Raw genomic sequence first — 25,272 nt, 5'->3', positions numbered from 1 at the left:
GACACCTATGCTGTCAAATTGTTAAAAGGAATCTGCTTGTGGCTGTTGTGACTACAAAAATTAATTAAATTCTGGGATTTCATGTGCCAAAACCACAATATGATTACGAGGCACGCTGTAGTAGGGGGCTCCGGATTAATTTTGGCCACCTTGTGTTCTTTAACATGCACCCAATGCATGGCACACGACCTTGTCTTTTTTCTCTTTTTCATTTCACCCCCATCTAACTGCGGCTGCCGCAGTCAGGATTTGAGCCTGCACTTTCAGCAGCACAATGCCAAAGCCACTAAGCTACCACGGTGGTGGGTGTGTTGAGACTACTCTATCAAACCTTATTCAGATGCAACTCAACTTCTTGTAGCCCAGTAGTCGCATTAAAGAAAAGAAATGCATGTATTTGCTTAACCCATGTGGTTAGTTCCCATGTGTGGTAAAAGCACAGGTGTGATGTTCCTTTTACATAAAACTCATGTTCATGGTTGATGATGGTTGTGAGGTGCATGTTGCACAATTTCCAAGCTGTGAATCTTCACTTATTGTTTTTTACTACATTCTTGTGAACACTCACTATTTATATTATGCCCACGAAAGGTGTGTATTGAGATGCCACATAGTAGCCACAACGGTTTTGATCAAGTGCCTATTGAGATTCAGCTAGCCATCCGAACATGGTCTTCCTCTTCTCCACTTGTTTTGAATGCCTCTAATTCTGTTGAGGCGTAAACCCAAAACGCACATAAGAACGTCGCATTTTGCTCTGCGCAGACGAAGCCTGCTGGACAAGTCAAACAGGCTGTCGAAAGATAAAGGGCTTTAAACAGACGACATGCATAACTTCAGTCGTTGCTGACTGTTGGCCATTTGAAGTGAAGCGTACTATGCAGTAGGTCAATACGCCTATGCGATCGATAACAACCTAGGGTCCAAAATAGTGCACCGTGAGTTTTTCACCTAAAACACGTTTTCTTATTGGCGTCGACAGCCACATAAAGTCACCAGTGTCATATATCACGTGTTGGTGGTCGTAGTGTGCTTTCGAATGGCCTTGTGAAACCAGAGTGCGCAATGAAGCAAGTTGTCGGCTGTTTTCAGCAAGAGAGATGGTCTTGAATATGCAGAGGTTAGCGAGGTTGGAAAAGGAGAAGATAATGCCTATAGTCTATCTCAAAAGCTTGTTGCAGTATCTGAAAAGCTTGTTGCAGCACTGCCAAAGATACGAGGCGTACACAGGCAATATCCTTGCACAGCGGAATGTAGTTCAGGACGTAACTGGCTGATTATTGGCTACACTAGAGAGTTTTATTTTAGCTCACTACATGATATGGTACAGCGATATGTGACATGTTAGTACCTTTGCGCTTGCAAGTTGTATACCGAGATTTACTGTGGCAGTTACCACCAGTAACCAAAATTGCTACCCTAACTGTGGAAGAGACGGGGAATGCGGGAGATGGAAATTCAAGACGATGAGCAAAACGTGAACAAGGTGAATGCAGGAGCCAACGTTTCGACAAGTGGACTTGTCTTCTTCAAGGCGACGTACGCTTTCCTCGCCACAGTATACAGTCAAACCTCGATATATCGAACACGGACATATCGAATTATTGCATATATCGAACAATTTCTATATCACATGGAAAATCGCATGCATCTTTAACTCTTTATTTCGAACGGGGCCGGATGTAAAATGGATATATCGAACTCCGCCGCCCCAGACCAAGTGCGCTCTGTTGACAGGAGGCGAGCTTTCCCGCAACACTCTCGAAGATAGCGGCGGCGCGATCGGCGTTCCAGACTGCTGCGTACGACAGCTGCCCACATCGGTTGCGCCGAGGGCACCATTTGAACGTAGCAGCGTACACACGCGGCGGCTTTGAGCCAGCACGGCCGCCTCGATCACGCGCGCACCTATGCGCGCACGGCGGGGCAAGCCGCCGCCGTGCACGCGTGATCGAGGCGGCCGTGGAGCCAGTTGGAGCGCTTTGTCCGTGCTGAGCCACACATCATGTGCATTGCGGACTTCGTTGGCGGTGACGACAGCACCGTAACAGTGGCGGAGTTAACAGATGTGGAGAACGCGGCAGAAGTGACTGCTGAGCGGCCAAACGAAGACGCTGCCGAGGCTGATCCAGCAAGCGCTGATGTTGCCCCGCTCCCGACTGCAACTGAGGCTGTAGCTGCTTTGGCTGTTGTACGCCGCTACTGCGGCGCAATAGAAGGCACTGGACTGTCTCTTGTGGCCCGTTTGGACTATGTTGAGGACGCCGTGGTCAAACACGCGGTTGCCAATATGAAGCAGGCTACGCTGCTTCTGTACTTTCAGCGAACTAAATAAATACTTTGTTTGAAGCTTCATGTGAGTATCTATTGTGCCACGATTGGTTCATTGATTGATTTGCGCTAGTTTCTGACGCGTTTTCTGCGTGATTTTATATATCGAATTCTGGCTATATCGAACTATTTTGCGATCACTGTGCTGTTCGATATATCGAGGTTCGACTGTATATAGGTGGGGTTCTTCTAAAGGGGAGAGGGTGTGAGGCGGGAGGGTGCAGGAACGAGGGAAGGTGTTAGCGTGTCGAATTGAGAGTAAAGGAACGCGGTGCACAAGGTCCAAGCCAGGGCCGCCCCTCACCCCCCACCCCGGTCTTTTAACCCATGCGTGTTAGTCAAGGGCGTCTTAATCCGTTTAAGATTAAACGGACACCGCGCGGACACAGCTAAAAAGCTTCCCAAAGCCGTCGCCGAGCATTTCAACCAACCAGGTCATAACTGTGATGAACTTTAGCTCTACATCTTACAGTCAAATTTCCGTTCTGAACGAGAAAGAAAATACAGAGAATCATACCTTATCCATAAGTTCAAGACATTGCAACCAATAGGCATCAACGTTTCAAAGGGAGCTTTAGAATCTATTTGCTATGCTAAACTTCAAGCTATAGGCAACAACACTTAGTTGGATTTCTTGGCGTATCCCCCCCCTCCCCCCACTTCTTTCTTTTCTTTTTTTTTTTTTTTCCTTTCCATTCCTCCCCCCCCACCTTTTTTTTCCATTTTTTTTTTTTCAGCCGGCCTGTCAGACGCCCTTGACACGCCGACTAACACGCGTGGGTTAAAAGACCGGGGTTGGGGGTGAGGGGTGGCCCTGGCTTTGACCTTGTGCACTGGGTTCCTTTACTCTCAATTCGACACGCTAACACCTTCCCTGGTTCCCGCACCCTCCCGCCTCACACCTTCTCCCCTTTAGAAGAACCCCACCTATGTATACTGTGGCGAGGAAAGCGTACGTCATCTTGAAGAAGACAAGTCCACTTGTCGAAACGTTGGCTCCTGCATTCACCTTGTTCACGTTTTGCTCGTTACCCTAACTGTGGCAACATGGCAGCGCCCATACAGCACCGACCACCCCTTTTCAATCCGAATTTGCGCTTCTTACTGGCTCTCTACCCTGTCAACAAGAAACAAGTGGCAAAATCTGTCATCTCTTAAGTCTTATCTCAAGCTGAGGTCAAATCATTAGGTATGTTTTGTCATAATTATTGTGATCGGCTGTTTGTTTTCACGCTGCGAAGACTACAGACACGGCACTAAGCCATAAAACTGGTTTGATTTCTAGTTAGCAGATGGTGCCACAACATTAGCATTGGTGATGCATGACGATTCGGAATGCTATAAAAGCATAATTGTTCACTGCATCATTAATTTACTACTTGTACGGATGGTAGAGAGCAAATGCCAAGTAAACTCCGAGCAGGCGCTGCGGCGCAGGTAAACATTTGTAAGAGCATTCGCCCGTACTGCTTGCTAAGGAGGCTGCAAGGTGACTGCAGGGAAAGCGTACAGGTAAAGAAAGCCCTGCTGTCATATGCATGTAAATGCAGCTTATGGTAATGGCGTCAAAAATTTTTTTGCATCAATCAACCAACCATGGAGCATGTAACAGGCTGGCAAGCAGACGCTGAGCAGATGATGTGGCACAGATGAGGAGATCTTAAAGGGCATTCAGCCTTTCTATTGGCTAAGAATTCATGTAGCATCCACAGTGCTGCAACCAGCTTGTGAGATGGAGTATAGTGTATAATGAGGTGGGTGAGCATAAAGGAAAAGAAGGGACTTTAGCCTGTAGTTTTGTGCTGTGAGCTAGTAAAAACGTACGTAAAGAAAGGTAGCACGCTGTCCTAGTTCTTAGAATCTGACATGATATACATGGAAAGCATGTTCATAAGAGTTATGTTGGTGTGTTCTGTAAGGCCATTTGTTTGTGGATGATATGGGGTGGAACAGTAAAAACTTGAAGCACATTTACGAAGCACCTATTTGACCACATCTGCAGTGAACTGATGCCCTTGATCGCTGATAATGACTCTGAGAGGTCTGTTTTTGAAAGGACAAAACACAGCCGAAAAAGATACAATTTAGCTGCAGTAGCCAATGGTATATATAGCAGCAGTCTCACTGTAGCGTATCAAGTGATTTGCGCTAACGATGATCCAACAATTCCCATTAGATGACTGATGGAAAGGACCGAGAAGGTCCATGCCGACTTGTTCAAAAGGAGTACTTGTGGGTGGCACTGGATTTAGTTGACCAGAAGGAGTGCTCGTGGGACGCTTGTGACATTGATACTCATTGCAGCTGGACACATACTGTTCGGCTGTCTGACTCATTTTAGGTCAGTAGAAACTTTGTTGAACACGGTAGAGCGTTTGCACAGATCCCAGATGACCAGATGTTGGATCATCATGAATACCATGCAGGATTGAAACATGAAGACTCTCTGGGTCTACCAGGAGGTATTGTGAAGCTGTGGTAGAATAGTTCTTTTTCCACAGTAGTACCTCATCATGAATGCAAACGCAAGTGGCCGATGCTGGTTTTCATGCAGTAGGGAGCAGTGGCTCTAAAGTGCGGTCTTTTTGTTGCTCAATCTTGAAGGTATCGATATCAGGAAATCCTGGCTCCAATTATGTAATACAGCAGTTGAAATTGTTTGTGTCGCAGTCCATCGTTGCATGTGGCATGCCTAAAAGGCAGCTAGCGTCGACATGCTGTCAGGGCTTTTATAGGAAACAGTAAAATCATGCTTCTGTAGATGAAGTGCCCAACACGCAAGCCAACCTGATGGATCATGGCGATTAGCCAGCCAGCAGAGAGAAGGGTCTGTCAACATGATGAAGGGGCGCCTGTACAGGTATGACAGGAAGCACTGTACAGCGAAAATCCATGCAAGACATTCTTGCTCTATGACTGTGTAGTTGTTTTTAGGCTTGCTTAAGGACCAACTTAAGGACTGTTTTGACGCCAATACTGCTAGCGTCTGCATGAACTTCTGTGGGAGCTGAAGGGTCAGAGCATGAATAGGACATCAGAAGAAACTTCAGCTCACACAAACTGGCTTCACATTCTGAGGTCCATTCACAGGAGACACCCTTTTCAAGGAGGTACGCCAGCAGATGGATGATGTTGCCAAATCTACAAATAAACTGGCGAAAGTATGAGCAAAGGCCCAGGAAACTGCGTAGCTCTTCTACTGAGTGACATTGTTAAAAAGCTTCGACAGCAGTAGTCTTTGCTGAATTGGGTCGTATGCCATCCTTATCCACTAGATAGCCCAGAACCAGTGTTTGGTGCTCTCAAATATGGCATTTCTTTGAGTTGAGCACCAAACCTGCTTTGCCCAAGCAGTCTAGCACAAGATCGTGATGTGCATTGTGCTCACTGAATGTGCACCGCAAATCGCTACATTGTCTAGATAGCACATGCACACTTCCCACTTCACACCAAGCTGCATGTTGTCCATAAAGCACTCGAAAGTTGAAGTCGCATTACAGAGCCCGAACGGCATCACAGTAAATTCGAAAAGTCTGTCTGGTGTTATTTGCATCATTTTCTTCTTGTCTGCCTTGTGCATAGGAACCTGCCAATACCCCGACCTCAAGTCGAGAGACAAAAATTAAGATGCTGAGGAAAGCCAGTCAATAGTATCATCAATATGCGGGAAAGGGTACACATCCCTTTTAGTGATGACGTCAAGGCAGCTGTAGTCAACACAAAATTATGATGTGCCATCTACCATCCATCTTTCTTTTTAACCAGAATCACTGGTGCTGCCCACAAACTACATGATTTTTGGATTACATTGTTATTTAGCACTTTGCGGACTTGCTCATTGATAACCTTGCATTCCAATAGTGAAACTCTGTATGGCTTCTGTCGCAAAGGCTGTGCAGATCCCGTATCTATGCGATGGTGTATACAAGCAGGAGGAAACAGTGCTGGTCCCTCTTGCCATGAAAAGCCAAAAGTCTAGAATGTCTCAAAAGACTATTTGCCACTTCACTGTGCTGGTTAATACTGAGCAACTTTTTGATCAAAGCTAAAATGGAGGAGTTCGTAGGGTGTGCATTAATGAAATGCCATTTATCCAGAGAATGAGAGGCCTCTGTAAGAATGGCGAGTGACATTTGGTCTTCATGGTATGCAGCGACTTTCAGACCATGCAGTAGTACTGGAGGTTCATTGGAGCAGCTTGCGGTCTATAACCTAGTGTGCCTGTGAACTACTGACAGCATGCAATAAGTTATCAGCCCATTTCTCTTAATGCAGTTCGGATGAACAGGCTTCATGGTAGCGTCAGATGTTCCGTCGGTGGTAGGAAAGCAGATGTATAAGACGCACTTAGCAGGTAACAAAGGCACAACTGCATCTCTGGACTTGCAAAGCTCACTTTGATGATATAGTGGCATTTCCATAAACTCAGCTGAAAAGCCATATTCACACTAATTTCTTCCATTCGGCAGTTGACAGTGGCACTACACAGTTTGTGGGCGATTTGGTACTTCACAGGAGTACCGACCACTGCGGGTTCAAGCTTAGCGAGCCACAGGGCTGCATCAGCTGTCCCCTCCCTTACATTTGCACACTATGCACGCAGGAGAACACAGTATTGCCCTTGGTTAGCAGAAACCGTTTGTTGTCTCCAGCGACACCCAACACTGCACAAATGCCCGGTCCCGAGCTGGCACGGGGATTAAAGGGCTCCCGCGCTAAGGGTGAAAATACAGACAGGGGTGCCGCTAGCACATCGCTGGGAGAATATGGCTCCCCGCGACATGCCTTTAGGAAAAGTCCCCACAGCTATGCTGCTTGCTCTTGTGATAACCAATGGGCCCACTCGCAATATCTCTGGCAATCACCGTTGGCGTGGGCCTCCGATAAGTGTGGTTTGGCACAGTACGACCATGTGGAAGCACTAGGCACTGCTCTGCTGCTTAACCTGTGGAAAGGATCAATGCAAGGTATGTGCTCGCCATACGTGCAAAGGCACTATAGGTGAGCTAAAGTCCGATACACAGAGGGGTCAGTGGACGAAAGGAAAATGTATACCTACCCAGTGCTGTCCCGGAGAGATTGCGCTCGCTCTTCGGACAGTGGTGAGGTGCTGCCGGCAACACAAGCACCCCCACCGTAAACCATCGTGAGTGGAGCGCTGCCACCGACAACTGCCGCAAGTGGAAAGAAGAGAGGCATAGGGATGACAGAACAGGTGGATTCCTATGCAAAAGCTCTGGAACTTACCTCAATCGCCACATGTTTAAAAAAAATCAAGGCCCAGGATTACTTCATGCGTAGAACGAGGTGGAACAGCAAACTCTGCTGTAAATATTTAACCACCCAAGCTAAAGTCCACATTGCACATCCCGACAAGATGCAACAACTCCACACCCTGCACAACGTATTGGCACGGTACCAGCAAAACATCACTTTTCATCACAGGAGGCCTTTAAATGCAAGACTCGCCGCTGAAACAGTTGCTCCCGTGCCCACTAAGGACATTGTTGAAACACCGTCAGTTAGTACAGACACCTTATTCTTAAACATACAAATGGGTGGAGTTATCTCTGTCGACATCGAAGATTGTCCAATGACCTTACCTCTAATGGCCATGCTGGATAGTTTTCCAGAGGTGGCAACAGGTAGCAATGGCATGGAGACAGCGACCGACTTATGCAAGGAGCAGGTGGTGGTATCAAGCTGCGATTGGATGCTGGAGAACGATTCTACAGCGTCTCCGGATGATGGCAAAAAATGCAACCAGGAAATGTGTACGAGGGCGAGTTTGTTTTCACAAGTGGAGTGCGGTACCACCTAGACATAGTCGATTGATCGAACCTCAGTGGTTGGCAGTGATTGCAGTACCTAGTAATGTGACCCACATCGCCACAGCTATGGCACATGTGCACAGAGTAAGTAGGCAGAGCACCGACTCCACCACTGCGCAGCACATTTGCTTGAGACAAAGCGTGAAACACAGACATCAGGCACCTTGCTCACTTCTTCTCTATTTCCATCCGCTCTGCTTCCTAGCTTTCTCCTCTGTTCCCAAGCCCGGCCTACTAATGTCCTCGCGTAGCGCTATCTGCTGAGGCACGTGAAAACCATTCTACAGTTTGCTTCCATATGTGCATGCACTATAGGGGCAGAGAACGGTGACGGCGGCAGCGCGGAGCTGGTGGGGTGGGTATGCCGAGCTTTTTGTCTGCTATAAACTCGAGTCCTCGGCATTTCTATTTGACAGCGTTCAAACACAAAATTACATGCACACAGAAATAAATGCAAGTGAAAACATGCCCCTACTTTTCCTGCACGTATGCAAAACATTTGTACATATCCCTAGAGAAAACAGACTAAAGGTTGTACGAAAAGGCACAGCAGAAGTACATGTTTTTCACATCCGAACCTGTGCGTGGAAGTGAAGCTTATGTGCTACGTAGTTTTTGTTTTCGGCGCTTTGTTTACTATGCATGCAGTATGTTTAATCATGCCCAATGGAACAAGGTGTGTTCATACTCGTCCTTGAAAAGGCCTAACAGAACAGTAATTGATGGAGTGTTTCTTGCCCCGCTATAAATCCGGCTGTGGCAGAGGACAGAAGAAGTTTTCTCTTTTCTCTTTTTTGCAGCACCATCTGATCCACAGCTGCTGCAGCAGTGGTGCCAGGAAATTCCTGGAAGTAAGCGTCCGCTTAAAGCAAGAGATTAGAGTGTTTTCGTTGAGCGTCTTTGCGGTCCACTCCGCTCTGAGTTGCCCCGCTAAGCCACAGCAGAGCGGCGGGCGATTTTCACATTTTAGTTATGCGTTAAGCAGAGTGGAGCGGACCTTCCGTAGTTACAGCGCCGTCTGGCCAAATTGAGGGTAACGAAAGAAAATAAAAACACCAATTGATCACTTTTATAAAGTAAAACGGATATATATATAACTTATTTGTCCACGACGTATCTAGACGTGCACTTGTAATTATTGGTCCATTTTATCCAGCGGGGAAAGAAAAGCGACGTCTTGGGGGAACGCCACGTGATAGCCAGCCAGCGTGCTTTTGCATCCAATCGAATCCTTTCTGACACCAACGCTGGCCAATGCGCTGTGCAGCACGCTCTGCTCAGGCAGCTTGTAAGTGGACTGTGTTCGCCGCTCCGCTAGCTCGCTTGCGGCTAAGCGGAGGGTGCATGCACATTCGCGCTTCCGCTCAGCTGCTGAGTGGAGCGTAAAAACACCAAACTAAAATACTCTATTATGTGCGTGACATTTTGAGTAGCACCTGTCTGTTGATAAGTACTGCAGCGAACATAACGGGAGTGTCCTACTAGACGAAAAAAAGTTCCTTGATTGACTTTGAAAGAGAGCAGTTTCTGTGATTTTTGAGGGAAGCCAGGTGCAGCTCACTGATTCTGAGTGCCAGGAGCAACAAGATGTGGATATGGAAAGGCAGAAAGACAACAATTTGTCTTCAGCAACACATACACTGTAGGTGCGTTCCCTTATTGAGGCATGTTCCGTAAGGGGAATTCTCAGCCTCGCCTTCAAGATAATGATTCTGACAATTTGCAAGCTGGAGGCTACAGCGACCTGATAGCAAAGAGAATGGTTTGAATATGCCTTGCAACAATGATTTCGCTGAAGAAAACTGTGCAAGTAGCTCCATAGCACCAAATGGCAACAGCAGAAACACTATGAGCACAAGTCAAAATTCATTTTTGCCGGAGCAATTTCTGCATCCAGAAGGAATGAAGCTTCCACCTTCATGGGACTGCCATATGGAAAGAACTGGGGGACAGGAAAAGCGTCTCGAGAAGAGAAGCGAGTGAAGCAACTGTCTACTTGAACGCTCAGATAAAGACACTAATAAAAGGCACACTCGCCCTAAAATCTTCTTTTCGCTGTCTTCTGACATGACTCGAGACTGAACAAACTGCCCCTCCACCATATTCTAGTTTATTTTTTCCTTGCCTAGTCATTGCATTTCGTTTATTTTCTGTGTGCTCTTTTTTTCCTGTGCTTAGCACAATTCCATGTAACCTCCCTTAATAAAAGCCTGCAATGGGCCCTGTAACATATAATATGAGTAAATGAATTAAAATGAAATGAAGACATGTTTTGTCAACTAACGTCTCTCGAACCGCAACACCTATGTGCACTACTGGTGTCGGGGCATGTGGTGAGCAGATGACACGACGTATGTGCAAGTAGGTGTGGGAGCATGGCCAAGCACAGCCATGTGCCGTTCCTATAACAAAGACAGAGAGACGCGAGCTTGGTGCAGCGGCAGCCACGTGCCCACTGCACCGGTTGATTGAAGCAGTCTCCCCCTCCCTCCACATTTCGCTCCCCTGCATAGTGCCATCTGGTGAACAAGCTGTGAAATGGCAACCGCCATTTCAGGATCTGTCTTTTCCAGACAAGTGGAGTCAGCACTCCTGTCTATCTTGCTCCGTGCACATAGGTAAATGATGAATGATGAACTGCTGCTCAAAGTATTTGGCTGGGGGCAGCTGTGAAACAGAGCATAGTTTGCTCAGCCGGCTGAAGACCACGTACCATGCAAACTGGCCGGGGCGAGGGCGTTCTCCATGTCATTTCTTGGGCGTAAATGTGCCCTGATGTGGCCATTGGGCTCATTTGTTGTTGATGTCCGTGACATATACCAATGATGCACATGGTGCATCATTGATACCAAGAAGCACATGGTGCTGCAGGGACCATGTGTTGCAGGGAATAGGCATCATGTTGTTGCATGATGTTACGCCAGTACCTTGTGTTACAGCAGTTCTTAGTGCAGGTACATGATCTGCTGTATTGTAACCGCATCGATGCTCGCGATGGTTGTCACATTTGCCAGTTGCCCAAATTTTGGTGCAATGTGACGTGTCTTCAACGTCCCAAAAGTACGGCAGTGACGAACGGTTTTTGAGACAAAATGAAGGTGTTCTCTGCCTATGAGGAAATTGTAGACCTCTTCTGCAATTCCTTTAAGGAGATGTCCGACTCGGTTTTCCTCAGACAACCTTGAATCCACTATTTCACACTGTTTGAAGATTTCTTCTATGCATGTAGTACATGTTTCTCCAGGAGTTTAAGTTCTTTGAGCTAGTGTATGCTCCGGGGGTTTTTGTTTGGCATAGGAGTTGCCAAAACACTTATTAATGTCCTCAGCAAAGCTCTCCCATGTTATTAAGAAGTCTTTGTCGTTTTTGTACTACTTTAGTGCTGTCTCAGACACAGTACAACATATCCAAGCTGTGTGACAGTCCCAACGGTTGTAGCACATCACCCTTGCGTAGTGCGTCAGCAACTCGTCAACATCTTTGCCTGCTCTTCCTGCGAACGAGTGTAGTTTCGCGTAGTGCTGCACATGTCCAACCGGCATTGACCTTTGAGCAGGTACAACTAGCGCTGGCGTTGGTCCATGTTTGTCCCGAGACATGATGAAGGTTGTTGGTAGACCAGCAAGATGGCAGCTCCGACAAAGTTCTAGCAGTTGCAACTCTACGGTATGTTGTGTCGTATCTCGTGCCTCCATCTTTCTGTTATGCCCATGAAAGGTGTTTATTGAGATGCCATATAGAGGTAGCTGCAAAGACCTTGATCGAGTACCAGTCAAGATTCGGCTAGCCAGCCGAATATCGCCTCGCTCTTCTCCACTCGTTTTGCATGTCCCACATGCTGTTAAGGTATAAACTCAAAACACACATAAGAGCATCACAGTATTATTGTCAGTCCCTTCCATAGAAGGGTATTATAGTGCCCTCTGTAGAAGGGTGAACAGGAAGCATTTCCTAAAGACAAAAAAAAAAGAAATTGTAGATAAAATATAATATGAAAGTCTAAGTAAAATCTTTCAATGCATAAATCAAAGTGCAGCACGAGCAGTGTAAGTGAATAGCCTTGACTGGCCGCACAGCTGCTGCAATGCTGATGTCGTGGGGACAGTGGGCGATGACTGTGAATAGCACGATTGTTGAGCGATCGGCGAAGGAGACGCGGGCGGTACACATACCAATTACGGGGGCTGTTCCGCCATCGGCGACACGGACAACAGGCGTCGTGGCGGGCGTGATAATTTTCTTGAGCCGGTTACGAAGGTCAGCGCTCATTACGGACAAATGCGCCCCAGTGTCTATGAGAGCAGACACAGAAACACCGTCGACTTGCACGTCAAGAAGGTTCAGATGAGTGGGCAAAGTCAGTAGAGGATTTGGCGGCGTAGGGAGCAATGCAGCGTCACCTCGAGGCGCTGCATCGTCTAGTTTTCCGGCTGGGAGCGGCGTCCGAAGGGAGTCGGCGAATAGGCGCGACGGGGCTGGGGAGAGCGAGATTGTCGTCGTTGGGGCGAAGGCGAACGAGAATAGGGGCGGTTCGTTGCAGGAGAATCAGTGGCGGCATTATCGGAGCGTGCGGCATAGGGACGAGAAGGGCCACCTGAGGGGCGAGAGTAGGCAGTATAAGTAGGCCGGCTCGGGGAACTCCAGCGACTACGACAGTGCCGAGAAATGTGCCCGATTCGATGGCAGTGGAAACAAATAGGCTTGTCGTCAGCAGTGCGCCATTCAGATGGGTTGCGGAAACGTGGTGGGTAAGAAGATGCGGGACGGGGCGAAATCGAAGAAGCCGGGCGGGTATTAGGGCGATGGGCCGAGCAGATGGTGTGAAGACCCATGTTTTCAAACTCCTGGCGGACAACTGCCTGGATCAGTGAGACCGTGACTGCAGATGTGTTGGTGGGACTGGAGTCGAAGGCAGCCGGATAGGCGGCCTCGATCTCACGCCGGACGATCCTGGTAACATCGGCAGTGTTGTTGGGACGAGGAGCGTCGGCACAGGAAGATGTCGCTGGGGTGTTGGGCAGACGGGCAAACTGCTGGTCAATACGTCGGCTTTTGGCGAGTTCCAGGCGGCGGCACTCTCTTATAACAGCATCCACCGTCGCTACGTTGTTGCAAACGAGCAAGTTGAAGGCGTCATCGGCAATGCCTTTGAGGATGTGGGAAACCTTGTCTGACTCAGTCATGTGGGTGTCAACTTTGCGGCACAGAGCCAAGACGTCCTGAATGTACGTGACATAGGGCTCTGTTGACGTCTGCACACGGCCGGAAAGCGCCTTCTGCGCGGCAAGTTGTTGACCGTAGGGGTTGCCGAACAAGTCTCGAAGCTGTGTCTTAAGTGAATCCCAACTGGTGAGCTCATCTTCGTGCGTGCGATACCAAACTCGAGGTGTGCCACCGAGGTAAAAGACTACGTTGGCGAGCATAATAGTAGGGTCCCACCGGTTATTGCGGCTGACGTGTTCATACAGGCTGATCCAGTCATCGACGTCTTCCCCATCTTGGCCCGAGAATACGCCAGGATCACGGGGAGCGGGGAGAGTGATGTAGGTCGTCGAAGTGGCAGCAGGTGTCGGAGCCGGCGGAGTCGGGTTGTCGTCGCCGGGAGCCATGAAGGAAGGCTCGACGTACCGTCCACTGCGAAGCTCCGTGACGAGGTACAGGGAACGTCCACCTCCATCAGTTAAAGTTACCTGCACAGCGAGCTTTCTCTGTGCCATGTCGGAGAGTCGACGAACCCTGCCGTAGCGCCATTCTGCGTTGTGAAGTGGAGGAGCGTTTGCCCTTTCCTGACCGTCTCTCGTAGGATAAGCCTTAGGCTAACCCATCTCGAGAGAGGGCACAGATGAACGTTGTTAGCTGTCATTACGCCTAGGATAGTTGACCTTCAGTGACACCTATGAAGTACAGCTTCTTTAAACTCACTGAGACATTTGCCTGTGTCCTGAAGAATTCAATCCCTCCGTCTTGTGCATTAAGTAACACTGTCCTTATGTTTTCTTAACCATCAATACACAATTTCTTTCCTATTGAATCAACAGTGCACATGATATCGCCAAAGTGTGACTATTGCTTTATAAGCATATTAATGTTTAATCTCATTGAAGGCTGAATAGTTTGTTCATTTATACATTCATGGAAGTCTAAGAACTCTAGGCAAGCACCAAAGCTCAATAACATGAGTTTTTTTTATCTCGTATCTCCACATCATCCATTGTTCACAGCTGTACATCAGCATGTATAAAACCAAAAGTACTGACAAATTGTTTTCCATTTCTCAGACTAACATTTTTCTCACAATCCCTGAAAGTCTTCTCGTGCATGATAGATGAATATCTGTGTTCTATCTGCAGAGGAACGGTGGTTTTACATTTTTGTTAACAATAGGGGGAAAATGGAATGTGGGAGGTAAGGCTGCAATGTTTAGTTCAAATTTAGTGGTTGGTATTGTGCATTTGGTGTCTAGCCTTGTATACCTAATTTATGAGCCAAAATGTGCCTGTGTGTGGACAGGTGGAAAGCAGTGCTGGTCAACTGCAAGGAAGGAGCCCTTCGCAAGGCATTCACAGAACCAGGGCAGGCTGGCGGTGGCATGGGGAATCAGAGTCTCCTGGAGTTTCAGCAGTCCATCATAAGACAGGTGCAGCAGTTGCCTGGCAATGACCGCTGCTGTGACTGCAACTCAACGAAAGGTTTGGGGACCATTCTTGAGACCCTGCTTGTGCATGCCTTAAGCCAAGGTGGCATTAATAAAAGGATGGGCCATGTTACCTCATAGTGATGCATTGTGAAGCACTGGTGTTGCGAGAGGGTGACAAGAATAACAGTTATGGCAAAGGCACATGCATGAGGAATAAGGCATTATGGCTGGTGCAGAAAGCACTTGGTACGACCCATGATTGTGTATGTCCATAAGTGTCATGTGCTTAGGACTAGGTAACTGCTGTAGGTTTGACACACGCAGAAAAAAAGAAAACCTTCACATACTTGCATTATTTACCTGATGCTGTTGCGGTGAGAGGATGGCATACTTGAGACAGAGTTGGTTACAATCCTGTAAGGTAGTGCAGTAAAGACATGAGCAGCTATGCCTTGGGATGAAAAAATTTCTGGTAATTTTGAGCAAGAGGAAAGAAACCATTTCCTTCTTGTAGTTTATTTTTCTCAAAATTTCCAAAATTAAAAAGAAACTCCGTAATAAAATGGCTTATATTTGTTTTTCCAGCAATAAAAACATTATTCTTAAATACATCTGATAATTATGCAGAGAACACAAAGACAATGGAATGAACACCTTGTTATCTTCTACAAAAGATAGCTAATTTGATAATTGAGAAGAAGGTTACTCAGTCTCAGAGTCACTCTCACTAGGCACATTCTCATTTGAATAAGTTGCAGCTGCTTCCACATTCAAATTTGATTTATGTAGATGAGTTTTCGAACAAGTTTATTTGTGAGTCTGTTTGGAAGCTTGTTATGAGCATTTCCAAACAGACCGTTTTCGTTCACAAGTAGTAGATGGCGAAGGTATCTGCAGCAGCTTGGAAGCTATGGCCTTGCCACCAAGTTGACTGTTTCACATACTTGGCAGAGTCCAAAACGCCAGTCCTGGACCAAACTCGGAGGGCATGCCCTATTCCGCTATGTTTGAAAGCTATGCTACGTTTTAAAGTGAAACTGAAAGTATATAATGAAGACACTCGAAAACAACTGTGCTGCCATTTTTCAGTCATCATAGTGATTTCTAAAATCTTACGCTGCACAGCAGAGAATGGCAAGTATTACCATATGTGGAAATTTTAATGGTTCTTTTTCCACTTTCCTTGTGCTGAAAAAAAAAAAAGAACACGAAAAAAAAGAACATTTTATCCCCCAGTCTTTTCATGTCTTTTTTTCCCCGCCCTTACATCTCTAGCGATGCCAACACAGCCACTGCACTAGCATTACTACATGATACTTCAGCAGTTGATGGAGTAATCTCTTCATTTGCCAAGTTTTTAAAGAAATATTTGTAACATTCTTTAAGAGCTATCTTTTTTTTTTGTCATAGTTTAATTTAAATCAGCTATGTATCATGGTTCAGATCAGCTGGATAATAATGATATACAGTGCAATCTTGATAAATGGAAATCACTTAAACGGAACTGCCTCTTAACCGGAACACTATCCTCATGGTTGGTTGGGTTAGTATTCGTGCCATTGTGTTCAGCTTTGTCTCTCAGTAAATGAAACTCCTGATAAACGGAAACAATTTCACTGGCCCCTTGAGGTTCCATTTGGAGAGAGTCCACTATATTGGCAGAGCCTAAATTTCACTGTAACGTTACCTTGCACTACGTAAAACATGACCAGGTAGTAACAAGTGAACATCGATTGGGGTCTGTGCATGTGTTCGCTTTCTCCTAGCTGTTGTCTTTTCCTGTCCATGTCTTTTTTCGCTAGAACAGTATTAAGGTTACTTCAGCTGTTTAGACACATATCCTCAGGGAAAGCTTTTGGCCTAACTGCATACTGTCCAGCATTCCCTTGCACTAGTACAGTGCAAATTATTACAGAAGAAAACATTTAGAATTATTGTGAATACCAGTGCCCACAAAACCTCATTTTATGTGCCCACTTACTTTGCAAACAGATCCAACATGGTTGTCCACAAACTTTGGAATTTTGACCTGCATTGAGTGTTCAGGAGTACACAGAGAGCTTGGTGTGCACATCTCCAGAATACAGTCACTTACACTCGACAACCTAGGAACATCACAACTCTTGGTGAGTTTATGTGATTGTGCACTTGTTCACAGATTTACTTACAGCTGTATAGCTCCCATGGGTACTTTTGGATAGTGGCTCAGATCAGATGTCTTTTTTTGGATGTGCTAGTTGGTCTCCCTTGTCTAAGTAGATTCCATTCCTTGTTACGTTGTAATTATCTGTTGCTTTTTATACTTTAATGTCCCACATTCTCATTACTGCTATATAAGGTTGCATTGCTAATTTTGAATGTTACCATGGTGACAAGATTTGGCAGGGCCGAGGAGGCTTGGCGTCTCGTGACATAATAGTTCTGTGGAAACCCGCAAGATGGAGAGGAGTAATTAATTAAGAGAAAATCGGGCACCCACCCAATCGTAGGAATTGCTACAATGGAAACCCATACAGGTTCCTTGAAAGAAAAGTTTTTTTTCCGGGGCAGCTGCTTGACCATCTGAGCTGACGAGGCAGCTAGCAGATGGCAGGGCGAAGTCGAATTTATCAACAACTCGAAGCAAAGGCAAGAGTTTGACGTAATAGTACTGCGGAAACCTGCAAGGTGGAGAGAAGTAATTAATAAAGGGAAAATCAGTCATGCACCAAATCGTAGCAATTGCTACAATGGAAACTCGTACGGCTTCCTTGAAACAAAAGCTCGAGAAAGAAAAATTTGTCTCGAACCAGGACGAATTTTTCTTCAACTGCAAGGCTTTTCTTTCAAGGAGCCTGTATGGGTTTCCATTGTAGCAATTGCTACGATTGGGTGGATGTCTGATTTTTCCTTTATTAACTCAATGTCTCTTGTATGAAAAACAGGTCGTAATATGATTGGCATGAAAAAGCTAACTTACTTCTCTTAATAAGCACGCAGCAAACAATTGGAAGCATGCATTGTGCAGGTCTGTGTGTGACCTATGCGTTACCTCCTCCGATTTTAAGCTGCAAGGAACTGTTCTTGCATTTTTTTATGTATTTGTCGCATGTTTCACATTTCTAAAGTTTTTGACGAAAGTCTGAATCATAATAAGTTACATAATACATAATAAGGAGAAGCGATTTTGTGAGTTTAGCATCTTATTGCAAATTGTTTGTTCTAGCTGGCAAGGGTAATGACAAACAATGGTTTCAATGAAACAATGGAAGCAACCATGACACCATCCAGAAAACCCACCCCTACCAGTCCAATGTAAGTGTCACTGCATCCATCCGACTTCTCGGCAGCCTCCTGAGATCCATGTTTTTCTTGTTGCTAATGTTCTGTCTAATCGCAATATTTTTTTGTTTTGATGAAATGATCTGCTTTCTTTATGTCTTTATCTTAGCAGCAGATTACTTTTTCTCATGGTGCAGTGTAGGTGCAGGTTTTGTATATACACTGGAACTTCATTACAGTCTACGCTAGTTACAACAGACCCGGAGTTTGAGGTAATAGTTCTGCAGAAACCCGCGGGGTGGAGGGAAGTAATTAATAAAGGGAAATGAGTCATCCACCTAATCGTAGCAATTGCTACAAAGCAAACCCATATGGGCGCCTCGAAAGAAAAGCCTCACAGTTGAGGAAAAATTTGTCCTGGTCTGGGACCGAACCCGGGACCACTGCATTTCCAGGGCAGCCACTGTACCACCTGAGCTGGCAAGGCAAAGTCGAACTTATCAACAACTCAAAGCAAAGTCACCTAATCATAGCAATTGCTACTAAGGAAACCCATACGGATACCTATATGTGTAGAGTTGTTTATAAGTTCGACTTCGCCTTACCATGGCGATCTGCAATGTGGACAAAGTGCGCCCAGTGCCAGTAGCTTCTCATGCATCGTGCTTTTGACGTTTGCGTTGAAGCAAGAGACAGCAGAAAAGTCGATTCGCTTGTTGCTGATGGCGCACTTATCTTGCTTAATTTGCTATCGCAATTGATGCTTTGCCTTTCGGGCGAAACTTCAACTTTTTTTTTTTAACTTTGTATGTTCGTCACTCACTGTTTGCAATAAAATTGTTAGACATCACGATGAAAGTTTCAGAAGTGAGGTGTTTCGCATATTACGGACTTCGGATAAAACGGGCATTCTTTGTGGCATTATCAGGGTCCCTTGTAACGAGAGTCGACTGTATAATAAAATCTGATATAATGAAATACTGGATATAACAACGCGAAATCTTGAAATTGCTTAGAGATCAATGTGTTTAGAACCTTGTTTTAACAAAGTAAAATTGTCCTGCCAGTGAATAGAACGAATTAGATTCGTCTCCAGAACCAAATAATGCCCGACCATTGTGGGCCAAGTACTTTGCTTTCCACGGATTGTGGCACTCGTTGGCTGCGGCAGTTCAAAACTGTTGCGACCCTGCATCGAATATGCTGTTAAGCAACACAGGTCTTTCTCACCGCCGCGCATAGATGCACACAAGCAGCTGCTCACTATTGGACCTCTCTCTTACTGCGGCATGTCGCGCAAGCAGGCGCAGCTGAGCGTTACTTTCGAGATCTCTTGGACGCAATCTCGGAGGTCACGGCTAGGCCGCACCTAGCTGTGTCTGCCTGGGCGAGCTACCCGTGCTGTGTAGCTACGTGCAGTGGTGTGAAAGATTATCGCTTTTCTCGATCTCTGCGGCACGCTGCAAAGGCGGGAAGCTGGGCATGGCCTCGAAGATCGCATTGGCACTGGAGATCTCATTGGCACAGTGCTGAAAATTCTTTCGCCATTTTATTGAAATGTTTTGAAATGTTATAGCGCGGCAGTGTGGCGGTTTCACGTGCCGCAAAGCCGTCTTATTATTTCGATGTTTACAATTGTGCACCTCCATTGGGCATATGTTGCAGTAAAGGGCAATAACAGATATAATGAAGTTATTTCAGCTTGGTTATAACAAGGCTCGAGTGTAGTATAATGCAAACCCAAACTCAGACAGTGGCCATTGTGCAGGCCTAGCAGTGACCTCACACTGAATTCCACTTGCAGGGAGGAGCGGTGTGAATTCATTCGGGCCAAGTACGTAGACCGCAAGTTTGCCGTGCGGACCTGCTCAGACGAGAATGATCTTCTGCACGACTTGGAGCATGCTGTCACAGCCAGGCACCTCTATCAGCTTCTACAGGCCTTTGCAGAAGGGGCCATTCTCACCGCAGTGCTTCCAAATTACGTGAGCCTAGCCTTTGAATCTTCTAGGTGATACTTAAGACCTTGGTTGATCAAAGGTATTTAAACACCATCCCATTTTTCTAAACTCATAGCTGTAGCTACTGAGCATTGTGTGTGGACACCATATAATTGTGGGAATGTGCTTCGAAAGCCTGCACAAAATATTGAATTGAATTTACAATTGGAGGAAAAATATTGGGAATGGGAAAAGAAAATGATGCACCACCAGACAACTTTAGGAACTTGCCAACCAGCCACCAGCGTTGCTTGTGGAGTCCACCAATAGGTGCGCCATGGACGGGCCATCTTGAACTTGGTGCTAGTGTGGCAGCAGGTTCTCAATGTCAAGACTTAAAGGAGTACTGACACAAAAAAAATCCACGTGGTTTTTTTCTGCTTTAATAAGTAGTTAATGACCCAGTAATCACGGCACGAAACTTCATTTACTTCAGAGCTCGACAGGTAATTATTTGCAGTCTTTTTGTAGCAACCATTCGAAGTTTCGGTTCCAGAGAGCAACGAGACGGGAGAAACAGGAATGTAAACAAAGTGGTCACGTGTTCGCAAAAAGCCATGACGTATGCTCTGACGCGCAGCCAGCGTGCACGACAAACTTGCTGAATTGTCATGCGACTGCCGCATCGGTCGGACGACCGCAGCTAATGACAGCGCCGGTAACGTGAACGTCATGGCCACGTGGTAGACCCGGCGGGGCGGGGCCGGCGAGCAGACGCCTCGCCGCTCTGATCATGTCTGCTATTTTTCTCTCCCTGGTCGAAACGCGGGCCTCTTTCGCTGCTGATGGCGGCACATAAATCGGCTACAATTTGTTTCTGACACGAAATAACTTCTAGAATAAAGTGACCTCGAAAGAGTGCGAGTTATAAAACGTTGTGCGAATAGTAAATCGTTGGCATGATTTCTACTCGGACGCGGTAAGCGCAGACGCGCCAGCAATTGTCTGTATACGAAGCGGCTCGCCTAACTGGCGTATTTACTCATCGCTACTAACGGCACCGGGAAAACTAACCGTATTTTCACTTAAGAGAAACATAAATGTTCAGGCATTGATTGTGCTGACGAATTTAGGCGCTTTATTACTAGCTGCGGACGCATCGCAGGGACCCTCGGCCCCGGATAGATGGCTGGCGAGCTAGGCTTACATCGTCTCCCAGCGATCGCAAGTTCGCCTGGCATGCCCGTTCGCTTCTGTTGGCGCCAATGAATTCAAATGTGCTGCAATTTAAGCGTGACATAACTGTGTACATGTTGTGCCGACTAACATAGGCGCTTCGTTATACGAGCTGCAAGCGATTGTGTCACAAGCGCAACCGGTGTCGGCCTGCCAGCTCCTGGCCATCGGCGGCTGTCAACGGATCCGATACTGCTAACGCGGCTTTGCGGAAACACGTCTACAGTGCTCGCATAGACGTGTTTATATTGTCATTGTTTGTTTCAAACAAGATAGCTGTGCAAATACGGTTGCTCTCACTTTCTGTTCGAAGTTACGAAGCATTCCGAACTTCTGCGCAGGGGCGCCGGTTCTGGGTGGAGCTACCCGCCGCTCGCTCATTCGTACCATGTGTCTCGAATCGCCGCATGCAGCAAGTCGCACACGACGCGCCGTACGACAGATCGCACGGAATATCGCACTATGTGTCTCGCACTTTAGACGTGGCCAATCACTTAGCGACTCAAATATTGCGGCCGGCGATGGCGAGGACGAACCTCAACAAAACCCTCGCATCGGCCACGACCAATGGTAAGACACAACAAATCGGCATTGAACGTTGTGGCAGCGTAGTCAAGCTGATAGTGTGGGAAATATCCCGATGTACACGACAAAAACTGCAGTTGCAGCGACATGGAGAGCGTACCACTACAAGTACAACAGCTAGAACAAGCAACAGAGGAGAAGAGCACATGTAAGTCGCATGGCAGCCAACGAAAATTTGTGACGTAGCATTTTCTTGGCTATTTACAGTCACGCTTGATGTCAATGTCGCGAGGTGCTCTGTTTTGCGGTTGGCTGCGCGCACGTACTTTAAAATTGATTTTAAATATGTTCTAAGCGATATTCGCCACTGATATTTTATAGACGATGTGTGTGTGACCAACTAAATCGATCTCACAAGTTATCTCGACTTCAAATTTTTGTGTCAGTACTCCTTTAACCACAGCCTGAATGACCATCAGTGATGGCACTTTTGTGCACAAAATAAATGGCTTTCATTACTATCGCGTGGCTTTCCTGTTAGGCCGTGCTGACATGCCATGACGAAGCAGAGCATGGGCGACGACATCCTTTCAGAATCAAACTCCAAGTGTTTTCTTTTCCGCATATTCCCTTACTCGTGCCCAGAGGGCACCACTGGTCAGCTAATATATGGCGGCCACTACATGTCTCCCCCTCAAGTCGTATGTTCAAGCAGTCGGGTGGAACGATACGATGGCCACTACGGGTGCACACAACACTATCACCAGCGTCATGTGAAGGAGCAGATGCTGCTGTTGGAGGGTCTAGCTCAGGTGTAGCTGCCCACTTGTATTGGGCAGTGAGGTAAGGTCCCTGTTCACATTAGCACAAAGGGAACTAGATGTCTGTAATTTCACTGCAGAACTGTTCCATGCTCTGTTTCGACTACAAAGGACCTTGGATGCTGAGCACGACTCAAAACTGTGGTGCAAACCTGATCTGGACGAATCCAGGCCCCTTCACCTGCTTGCAGTGACGGCAGATCTCTGGCTTAATGATGTTGGTCTTATTCCTGAACAGTCTTCTTGTAAGGTTCATCTCTGAGTGCTACCGAATTTCTTACTGGCCAATGTGAACGAAGCTGCTCGTCTGTCTTTGGGACTCGAGATCTTAATCGCCTTCCCATGAGAAGTTGAGCAAGTCTTAAGTCACTCATCTCAAGTGTGTCCCTATAGCTGAGAAGGGCCATGTGAGGATCTTTCGCCTTGCGGATGAGCTCTTTCACAGTACGGATCATCCTTTCCACTTCCCCATTAAACTGTTGGTAATAGGGGTTACTGGTGATGTGTTCGAAGCCGTAAGGGGCAGCAAATGCAATGAATTTACGTGAAGAGAAGGGTGGGCCATTGTCTGACCTTACCTGCTGGGGTATCCCATGTTGTGGAAACAAGCTCTTCAGCACATCAATGACCACTTGAGCTGTTGTGCTCTTTAGTGTCACCACCTCGGGGAACTGGGAGCAGTATTACTTCCACGAGTCAACGCCCAGATGTTCCCAAAAACGGCCAGGGAGGTTGGTAGGGAGGAGTGGTTCCACTGGATTCACTTGCAAAGGGCGCATTTTTTACAACTGGCAACGAGAGGGTAGTCTCCGCCGCTATGCCCAGCCACCATACAGATTCACGAGCGAGGGCCTTTGTTCGACTTATGCATTGAGGTCCTTCATGTGGAAGCATCAAGACTGCTGATCTCAGTGATGAAGGGATAATGAGGCGAATGCCCTTCAAAAGAAGGCCATCACAAATGAAAAGTTCATCCTTCACTAATACATACTTTGATACGTGAGGGGCCATCTTTGACTTGTTTGGCTGGCAGAAAGAAATCGTCACGCTGCACTCTCCATCGCAGCTTTGGGCTTTCCTGATATCCTGTATGTTCACCAGCAGCACATCTGGAGCAGAAGCCACGACTTCTGTAGCAAAAAGATCCACAGTGTCTTCTGGATGCACTTTGGGAGGGGTGCGGGACAATGCATCAGCTGTGGCCAACAATTTTCCAGGGACGTACATTATCTGGAACTGATAGGGCATTGTCTTTAGCCGGAGGAAGCACTTCAAGTTCCATCTTGCCAAACAATGACACGAGAGGCAGGTGGGATCAGTTTCTACAGTGAAGTCACGGGATGTCTCTGATGAAGTCGTCAAACCTCTGGGTTGCCGATGCTGTAGCCAAGGCCCCTTTTTCTATTTGGCTGTACCTTTGTTCTATGGTGGTCATAGATCTTGAGGCAAAGACTACTGGCTTATTTTCACCACATGGTTGTGATTGCAACAGGACTGCTCCAAGTCCAGAAGAGCTGGCATCAGCTGATACTGTTGTGGCAAAAGATGAATGGTACTTGGCCATGCAGCAACTGGACGTCAGAAGTTCCTTGATTTTTGTGAATGCTGCTTCCTGTTCATGCTGCCATGTCCAACTAGTATTCTTGTTTAGAAGGGTGTGCATCAGTGCAGTGGTTTCCAAGACGTGGTGTAAACCTTGCAAGACGATTTACCATCCCGAGTAGACGTCTGGCACCTGCAAGGTCTGTGGGAGGTGCCATTGCATGGACTGCTTCAATCTAGCCTAGATTTAGCTTGATGCCTTGTGCTGAGACACTGAGGCCTAGGAATTAGACTTGGAGACCCCAAAGCAAGACTTCTCTTGGTTTAAAGTGATGCCTGCAGTTGCAAGACAAGTCAACACTTGTTCAAGCAGTGCCTGCAGTTGCAAGACAAGTCAACACTTGTTCAAGCAGTGCATCATGTTCCTGTCACGATTCACCCGGGTTCGTGAACAAGGGTGGGCTCGAGGCACCCTCCGTTAGACGGACGCTCCGTAGCGTGGTGGTGATGAACGATGACTGACCCCCTAGCAGCTGCGCTCGCCGGTGTTTATTGGTGCAGTGACCAATGTTGCCTAAGTGAGCCTGGCAGGCCACCAAGCCTGGCGGGCCAACAAAGATTATGCCCGAGGGGACGTCATATGCTTGTTGCACCCCCCTTACCCCCAGTTTGTTTGTCGACAACAAACGTCCAAGTTCAAAGTACGAGGCTCTGGCTCTGCACTAGCCGGGTCAACGGTGCCTGCTACCCAGGCTAGTAACGGTCCGGTGGCCTCCGCTGTCGAGTACTTCGCCTGGGCACCGGTATTGACGAGCCAGGAGTGGCAACGCCGGGTGCTCCCTGAGACAGCCTCGCTCCATCCAGATGGTCCTCAGTGGTCGGCCTTGTGAGTGGTGCCGGACACCGGCCCAAAAGGCGCCATCCCACTGGTAATGCTTGCCGCCTTTGAGGTGGGCGGTGCTCCGCTGGAAGCGACTGGTGCTGCCGCTAGTCCTCCTGCGGACTGGAACTCGGAAGTGGCAGTCGAGGGTGCTGGCCAGGTCCTGAGGCGAGGCCTGACATGGTCGGTGTGTCTGTGCCACGTGGCCCCGTCTGGCATGCAGACGAGCAGTGATGAGGCACTGGCAGGAGACACCACCTGTCCGGCG

At 47.1% G+C, this 25,272-nt stretch overlaps 1 protein-coding gene across 1 annotated transcript in view; it reads left to right on the top strand.

Annotated features, from left to right (window-relative positions):
• Asap (ArfGAP domain of ASAP) overlaps window positions 1–25,272 on the top strand; it is a 156,387-nt gene that overhangs the window by 46,857 nt on the left and 84,258 nt on the right. The window contains exons 15-18 of the mRNA XM_050170315.2: window positions 14,673–14,851; window positions 16,792–16,925; window positions 18,005–18,093; window positions 19,865–20,045. Coding sequence (XP_050026272.1) covers window positions 14,673–14,851; window positions 16,792–16,925; window positions 18,005–18,093; window positions 19,865–20,045 — 583 coding nt within the window. The remainder of the gene's footprint in view (window positions 1–14,672; window positions 14,852–16,791; window positions 16,926–18,004; window positions 18,094–19,864; window positions 20,046–25,272) is intronic.

Source organism: Dermacentor andersoni, chromosome 6, assembly GCF_023375885.2.
Source record: "Dermacentor andersoni chromosome 6, qqDerAnde1_hic_scaffold, whole genome shotgun sequence".
Taxonomy (NCBI): domain Eukaryota; kingdom Metazoa; phylum Arthropoda; class Arachnida; order Ixodida; family Ixodidae; genus Dermacentor; species Dermacentor andersoni.
The sequence above is the reverse complement of the archived record's forward strand: the minus strand, read 5'-3'. Positions and strand labels throughout refer to the sequence as shown.